General features: G+C 37.7%; 1 protein-coding gene across 1 annotated transcript in view; it reads left to right on the forward strand.

The window, feature by feature from the left end:
* Nucleotides 1-8999, forward strand: part of mcph1 (microcephalin 1) — a 33220-nt gene that overhangs the window by 3568 nt on the left and 20653 nt on the right. The window contains exons 6-13 of the mRNA XM_087802970.1: nucleotides 78-189; nucleotides 256-387; nucleotides 479-559; nucleotides 2158-3156; nucleotides 3896-3987; nucleotides 7153-7184; nucleotides 7257-7419; nucleotides 7491-7568. Coding sequence (XP_087659096.1) covers nucleotides 78-189; nucleotides 256-387; nucleotides 479-559; nucleotides 2158-3156; nucleotides 3896-3987; nucleotides 7153-7184; nucleotides 7257-7419; nucleotides 7491-7568 — 1689 coding nt within the window. The remainder of the gene's footprint in view (nucleotides 1-77; nucleotides 190-255; nucleotides 388-478; nucleotides 560-2157; nucleotides 3157-3895; nucleotides 3988-7152; nucleotides 7185-7256; nucleotides 7420-7490; nucleotides 7569-8999) is intronic.

Genomic DNA, 8999 nt, shown 5'->3' on the forward strand with positions numbered 1-8999 from the left:
ATTATGTTAAATAGTAATATGTGGCCTAATAAATGCCTACCATTTGTCGTTCATTAACCATGTAAATTGTTTCTTAGCATCGTTGCATGCAGCCCAAAGATTCTCCTGAGAGAACACCAGAGAACGACAGACGCATGAGGAAAAAGTTAGACAAAATGATGAAAGATTTGGCTCCAAAGCAAGCTCAAGGTAAGCAAAAAAAACTTTGAACTCTATAATCACAGATTTCTCAAAAGATATTTGATCATGTTCCAGTGACTGAAGTCTCAGATGTTTTCATTGATGAGGAGAATGGAATCGTTTATAGTCCTGCACTGAAACGATCAGATTACATGGCACAGCGTCTAAAAGATATGAAAGAGAAACATGAAAACCTTTCGCCCACAGGTAAGTGTGCTGCTGTGTGAATATTGAATCTGCTGATAACGTTAATATTCACTTGTGTTGCAACCTGTTTATATTATCTCACTCTATTCAGCCTCACAGATGATGGAATCCTCCTCACCTCCTGGACTCAAGCCTTCTCTTGGAAGCACACCTACAGGATTGCACTTTCTATGTAAGAAATTACTTCTTAAAAACTGACATTTGTAGTAGTTGAAGTCTCTTTTCCATATTGTGCTGTCAATACTGTTGCTTCTCTTTAAAACTAGTATCTGCAGTTGAAAAATGATTCAAACATTACTGGCTGCATAATACCTTTTGAGTCTCAGTCTTAATGTCTCTTTAAATAATTTACCCACTAGATCTTCTTATCTACTTTAGATAACCTACTTTGAGAGGAAATTATTATTCTTCCTTATTCCAAAATTACTGATTAATCTAAGTTGCGGTCCAGAATTAATGTATTTTTACCAAACTGTCTGTAATACGAAGTATAAGTTTGATCGTGATCTTCTTAAAATTCCTTTTTTTTGTATGTCCGTTTTACTTGTATGGAAAGTCTCTGAATAATTATTGATTTAGATAATCTTTGCACTGGTGTCTTTGAAGTATTAAAAAGAAAATAAACTCTGATTTTAGCAAACCAAACAGTAGGCCATATTAAATGACTGTGGATGAGATTTGGCCCAAGGCCAAATATTTGACACATGTGAATTAGTATAATATGTTTTTTTTAGCTCATTGTAATGGCTGAAATGTTTGTGCTTTTGAGGGTTTCTGAAGCCCCTTTTGATGATTTCAGCTTCACTTTCTTTATTACTGGTTCTCCAACAACACAACATTAAATAGGACACCTCATTTTTTAAAGGAAATCATTTTTTTTCCCTTAATGTGGGAAGCTTTAGAATAATATTCCTGTAAATTGCATCTGTGTGTAACAAAAACTTTCTTTTAGTTTATTTGTGTCACAGGTGTGAGATATTTTAATATTCATTCATTGACAACCACTTTATCCCGGGGTCGCGGGGAGACTGGAGCCTATCCCAGGATCATAGGGCGATGTACTGTATGTATTTGGACTGTGGGAGGAAACCACGTAACACGGGGAGAACATAGAAACTCACCGTGCGCCCGACATTTTAATATAATTAAGATTTTAGTGGATACTCTGCTGCAGGCTCTGGTGGGATTTCAGCTCTTTTTCTGAATGGGTTTGTTTATTTTGTGTTTTTTTCAAAATCTGTTCCATTCTAAACACAGTATATAATCAAAACTATGTAAATAATATCATTTGAGGTTGGTGATTTATGTTTCTCAGCAATCTGACAAAAATGGAATATTTTCATCTTACTGCACTTAACAAACTTAGACAATAAATTGAGGGCCGCAGAATATCATGTTAAAGGCTGAAAATGGCACGTGGGATGCAAGTTTGAGACCCCTGATTTAAATTGGTCTTAAAAAAACGCATATGTCCAAATGAAGTGTGGTATAGATGTTAATAGAACGTCTCCTTTGTGACGATGAAGACAGTCTTTTGTTACTGTTCTTTACACATTCATCTGGTTTTAAAATTCAAACTCAATCCTGTCAAGCTTCCTGGAGATGGCTGTTATTTTCTCCCCCTCGGATGTGAATCTTGTCATCTTTGGCGGCCTGTTTAAATTGCTATTCTCACACGGGGGTGAAACCATCTGCAAGTGTGACAAGTGTGGAGCCAGATATTTCTGGTTACAGTAACAAGATTGATGATGGATTCTCCTCTCATCTTAGATAATCGCTTGGATGAGGATTCTGGATCATCAACTGCTGAACTTGCTTATTCACCGTTTGACGCCAACGAGAAATCGTATGTGAAAACACCGACACAGAAAGACGCCGTAAAGCCTTGGATGTCTCCCTGCAGTGTTGAACCAAAACAGTTTTCAATAAGTCCCCTGAAGTGCCTGGATTTCGATGACGCGAAGAAAGGAGAAGGATTAGGACAGAGGAAGTCCAGGAGGATCTCGGTCAGAGAAAAACCAGCAGACAAATGTGACGTTTTCTCGGAATGTTCTGCGGCTGATCATAGAAGGTTGAGGCAGTCGAAAATAAACTTTGCTAGTCTTCCTGTCAAAAAAAGTTTATTAAAAAAAGCACCACCAAACAAATGTATAAAGGGAAACTCTAAAGCTAGTGATTCATTTGCAGAAACTTTGCATAATAATGTAAAATCTGAGGATTTGCCTTTAGTTGCAGCTACAGATTATCCTAGGGAAGATCCTTCAGGTTCCAAAGTGGAAGAGAAAACCAAGAGGAGCGGTTCACTTTCTCCTCTTGTACAATCTGGAGGTCTACCATTTACATCTTCTAAAGCCCCAATAGCTTCCACCGATGACGACGATGTGTTTGAGGACTTCTTTTCACTGGCCAAGAAACCAAAGAAGTCAAAAGACAGACTTTTCCAATCTCGTCTTTCTGTAGGTGAAGACACTGTCCTTCCCCTTGAATTGGACTCAGTCCCCATGAAAAGGAAAATGAGGAGAAGTGAAAGCTTTGCAGCAGAATTTAGGACAATAAAGAGGATGAGGCTGGAAAACGGTGCAGGAGAAAATAAATGCCTATCTGAGCCCAACATTCCTGCAGCGGTGGAACAAAAGATGTGTCCAAAAGCCAGCGTGACTCTGACTGGCAAGCAGAGAAGACGAAGCACATTACCCTTCATTGCCGCCACAAGAGAAACGGAAGCTTCTTCTGCACCACAGAAACAGCTTGGGGCTCACACGCTAGAAAGTGAGTAGACTGTTCGTAAGCTCAGGTTCACCACCTCATGATGTGAATTCACCCTGATTATAAATCCCTTTGTATGTGATTTATTATTTATTATTCTTTCATAATTTGTCCATTTGGTTCCGGATTTGAATGATAAAATATCTTCAATGTCATTGAGCACCCGTTTATGGCACATTGACTCTGTGGTGTGGTTTTTATAAGCCTCTGCGATATCGCAAGATTTATCTTCAGACATTGTTGCAGTTGGCTTTTAAAGCAAATCTTTTATTGATTATTGGAAACGTTGATGCCAAAAGTGTGCAGCAAGAAACTCAATATGTTTATTTCAGGACTCGCATGGATACAAACAAAACAAACAATGATTGCCTGTAGTCTTTGAATATCACAAAGTCCATAGTTGAACACTAGAATGAGCATTATCTCAGTAAAAAACAAACGTATATTCTTTTTTTGTGCAATGAATTTTAGGAATTTGTTTGACAATGTTGTTGACTTCAAATAAAGTTTGACTGAAGTATTAAATCCAAAAGTATCTTTGACTAAAAATTTTCTTTTGAGCAACAATTTCTCATGAATTTTGAATGTTTTAGAAATATCTTTTATTTGTTTATTGGACTATTAGTTGTTACTATCTGGCTCTGCATAAGTAAAAACCAAAACATTACCATCTGTTTAAATGCCTGACTGCATGTTGTTGTTCTCTGCTGTTTTCCCCTCACTTATATTGGATCACGTGTAGAGACGGGAAACGAAGCCGCGGCTGATTCAACAGAGATCACACATGACGCTGAAGAGAACAACGCTGGACAGAAAATAATGGAGATATCCAAGGTAAATGTTTTTTATAAGGATCACAAGTTTAATGTCGTCTTTTACATTCATGAGTTTATTTGAACAAAATACTAATTAGAATTGGTTTACAGACTACTTTTACAAAATATCTATAAATATGTTAGTATTATAATGATGAGCCCAATCCCTATGATCGTGTTATTGGTATATATTTGAGGTCTAACAAGGATTGATTTTACATTTCTTGTGTGACTGTTTGACCCTGTGCAGTCTATTTAACAACATGACTTGCATGTTTTATCAAGTGTTTGTTCTGTTTATTTAAGTGTAATTCATTGAGATGTTGATTCAAGCGTGATATCTTTCTATTGCTATTTACGAGCAATGACGGTTGAAGGCGTCTTTATTGTTATGAAAAATGCACCTGGGTTCTGTTTTCGTTACACTGCCAACTTTGATGTCTCTGACGAACAAACAGAAGAGAAAACATGTCATCATTTCCTGCAGCTGTTTGATCAACCAGAGTTGTAGGTGTTATATCTCAATCTACGTTTGTCTTTAATTCTCTTCAGTACAAGAATCATTGAGACTTGAAAGTGTTTTTTTAAATGTAAAATCATCATCAAATACAGTGATCCCTTCTTTAAGGCAGGGGTTACCTTCTGAGAACCTCATCAAACGATATCCACAAAGTAGTGACCATTTAATTTATCACTTGTTTGAAGTTATTTATTCAACAGCATTTATTTGAACTTGCTAACTCAACATTGCATATGAGGTGTCATTCCTTTTAACAACCCTTTCAATAATTGACCTGGGCAGCTCTCACAATGTTTTGCCGCCCAGCCAACAAAAAACATCTGTTGATCCCTATTGAAATGGCAACATAGATGTACGGTTTAAAAACAGTATTGTAGGAACCAACCAGTTGTCACTAAATTGAGCAGTTTATAGAAAGGCATGGGAATTAACTGTTTAGAGGCACCATCAGTAAGGTTGGTCCAATAATTGGTTTAAAAAAAAAAATCAAAAAAATCTGTGAATCTGATTTGCAGAGGGTTAACTTAATTTTTTTGTTGTTCACTATAACTATTCAGTCTCTAGAACAGAAGAATGATTTGCACAAGAACCATATATATATATATATATATATATATATATATATACACAGTGGGGCAAAAAAGTATTTAGTCAGCCACCGATTGTTCAAGTTCTCCCACTTAAAATAATGACAGAGGTCTGTAATTTTCACCATAGGTACACTTCAACTGTGAGAGACAGAATGTGAAAAAAATCCAGGAATCCACATTGTAGGATTTTTAAAGAATTTATTTGTAAATTATGGTGGAAAATAAGTATTTGGTCACTTCAAACAAGGAAGATCTCTGGCTCTCACAGACCTGTAACTTCTTCTTTAAGAAGGTCTTCTGTCCTCCACTCCTTACCTGTATTAATGGCACCTGTTTGAAATCGTTATCTGTATAAAAGACACCTGTCCACAGCCTCAAACAGTCAGACTCCAAACTCCACTATGGCCAAGACCAAAGAGCTGTCGAAGGACACCAGGAAAAGAATTGTAGACCTGCACCAGACTGGGAAGAGTGAATCTACAATAGGCAAGCAGCTTTGTGTGAAAAAATCAACTGTGGGAGCAATTATCAGAAAATGGAAGACATACAAGACCACTGATAATCTCCCTCGATCTGGGGCTCCACGCAAGATCTCATCCTGTGGGGTCAAAATGATCATGAGAACGGTGAGCAAAAATCCCAGAACCACACAGGGGGACCTGGTGAATGACCTGCAGAGAGCTGGGACCAAAGTAACAAAGGTTACCATCAGTAACACACTACAACGACAGGGAATCAAATCCTGCAGTGCCAGACGTGTCCCCCTGCTTCAGCCAGTGCATGTCCAGGCCCGTCTGAAGTTTGCCAGAGGGCACATGGATGATACAGCAGAGGATTGGAATGTCATGTGGTCAGATGAAACCAAAGTAGAACTTTTTGGTATAAACTCAACTCGTCGTGTTTGGAGGATGAAGAATACTGAGTTGCATCCCAAGAACACCATACCTGCTGTGAAGCATGGGAGTGGAAACGTCATGCTTTGGGGCTGTTTTTCTGCTAAGGGGACAGGACGACTGATCCGTGTTAAGGAAAGAATGAATGGGGCCATGTATCGTGAGATTTTGAGCCAAAACCTCCTTCCATCAGTGAGAGCTTTGAAGATGAAACGTGGCTGGGTCTTCCAGCATGACAATGATCCCAAACACACCACCCAGGCAACGAAGGAGTGGCTCTGTAAGAAGCATTTGAAAGTCCTGGAGTGGCCTAGCCAGTCTCCAGACCTCAACCCCATAGAAAATCTGTGGAGGGAGTTGAAAGTCTGTGTTGCTCGGCGACAGCCCCAAAACATCACTGCTCTCGAGAAGATCTGCATGGAGGAATGGGCCAAAATACCAGCTACTGTGTGTGCAAACCTGGTAAAGACCTATAGTAATCGTTTGACCTCTTTTATTGCCAACAAAGGTTATATTACAAAGTATTGAGTTGAATTTTTGTTATTGACCAAATACTTATTTTCCACCATAATTTATAAATAAATTCTTTAAAAATCCTACAATGTGAATTCCTGGATTTTTTTTCACATTCTGTCTCTCACAGTTGAAGTGTACCTATGGTGAAAATTACAGACCTCTGTCATTATTTTAAGTGGGAGAACTTGCACAATTGGTGGCTGACTAAATACTTTTTTGCCCCACTGTATATATGTGTATATAAATATATATATATATATATATATATATATATATGTGTATATAAATTTATTTTTTGAGTCTGATTATGATATTCTCCTTTTATTCTTGGAGGCTCAATCTAACTTAATTATCTCTGTGTCCTCTTTGATTTGAAACGCATATCAAGTTCCTTCAACATCAGTTTTACTCTTATTGGAAGTCTCAATAATGTATATAATGTAATGTAATAATGTATAATTGTTGACATTAATAACCTCTCTTCCTTTTCTTATAAACACTAGAATCTTTATAAGTCACAATATCAACATATCCAGCGGGCCACATAAAATGACTTGTCGTGCCAGTTTTATCCCCTGAGCCTAAAGTTTTCATTACCCTTTATTACCCTTTCAGCCTCTGGTACCTACAGTGCATTTTTGATTGCCTTCTTTTCTGTCTTTCAGAGAACATTGGTCATGACGAGCATGCCCACTGAGTAAGAGCATTAATATATATGACTCAAATCGTCTCAATAACCTTTTACATAATCATAGTTACTGTGTTCAAGCAAGCAGCAAGTGGTGTCCCAGCTGGTGAAAGCCCTGGGCGGCTTTTCTCTTGTGGATCAGGTTTGTGACACCACAACTCACGTGGTGTCAGGCAGTGGCAAACGGACCCTCAATATTCTTTTGGGCATCGCTCGGGGCTGCTGGATCCTCCCGTTTGAATGGGTTTGTAACCTGCTGTTGATCGTAAGTAAGATTTTGTAATTCATTTCAAAATTTGTTTTGCTGTATCACAGATCCTCTGGAGTTTGGACCAAAGAAAGTGGATTCCAGAAGAACCATACGAGCTTTCTGAGCAATTTCCAGCAGCCCAGGTGAGTGAGACGTTGTTTTTAATTAAAAGTAGTGATCAATACTTCAATCGTGATCTTCCAGTCAATCAAAGGTAGTGTGGGTTTATAACAGGGGTCGGGAACCTATGGCTCGCGAGCCAGGTGTGGCTCTTTTGATGATTGCATCTGGCTCGCAGATTTCGGCTTTTCAGATAAAACATAAAATATTATCACTTGTTTCAGGGGTGGGCAATACGTCGATCGCGAAGCTGTTGCGAGTAGATCGCGTGATTTAATAAAATATGATATAAGAAAATAGTAAAGAGAGCTCTGATTGGCTGCTGTGCATGTCAATCAAATGGTTATTGTGCCGATTGGTTGAAAATTTGATTGACATGCACAGCAGCCAATCAGAGCTCCTGCCTCTTCCACTGAACGCACGGAAAAGATCATATGAATCAAGAATAAAAAGAGCAAAACGTGCGACAGTCATTTTACGCAATTCAGGAAAAAAAAGCTTGTTTTTTTTAAAATAATATATCGAACAAAATAATGCGCGTTTGATCGCTTCAGGTTCTTCTCTACGAGAGTCACAGAAACATGACGTCAGGTCCACCAAAGTTAAGCTGCAGGTTTCAATGAAAGCACAACAAATGCTGGTTTTCCTTTTGTGATCGCGGTCCTAAAAACACACTTGCATTAATACAACATCACATGATGACTATTTGTAAATTACCTTTATCTCACGAATATAATAAGAATACGCAGAAACACAAACACGTTCAACAGGTGCAGGTGAGCCACACATTCTAATGACGTCAGAGATGATCAGACAAAGCGATGATGATGTGAAGTTACTGATGAACAGTTTTATTCTCGTTAAACTTCATCTGAAATTTAATTAATCCACTTGTGTGATTCATATCAGACATGTTTAAAATTAACAAATATAAACTGTTAGTTTGAATTCATGTTTTCATTTGTTTTTGTTTTTTCATGATCACAGAAATGGAGAAATTTTAGTCTTGTGCTTCATTTAAATATGATGGACATATTGAAATGGAGGCATGGAAAGGGATGAACCCGTCTGAATTCTTTGTTGATTTTGATGAACAAAGGAAAAGGGCTTGAATTCGTGTCAAGCACAGATTCTTACATCTGAATATTATTTATATGGCTCTCACTGAAATAAATTTCCAAATATTTTGCTTTCATGGCTCTCTGAGTCAAAAAGGTTTCCGACCCCTGGTTTATAACATGACGTTAAGAAAATTGACTTGATAGACTTACTGTAGAGCCGGTCAGATAACGTTTGACTTTTTATGACACTAACCCCTGAGACCAAAAAATAATTTGGGGTTTTATTATGTTAATATTGGTACATTTACAACTTTATTAACACTACACACTCGCAGAGAACCATGTTTGTGAAGGTACAGCTGATGTAATTGATGAAGTTGAAAATGAATTAAT

The sequence above is a fragment of the Callionymus lyra genome, chromosome 11 (assembly GCF_982586985.1).
Source record: "Callionymus lyra chromosome 11, fCalLyr1.hap1.1, whole genome shotgun sequence".
NCBI lineage: Eukaryota > Metazoa > Chordata > Actinopteri > Syngnathiformes > Callionymidae > Callionymus > Callionymus lyra.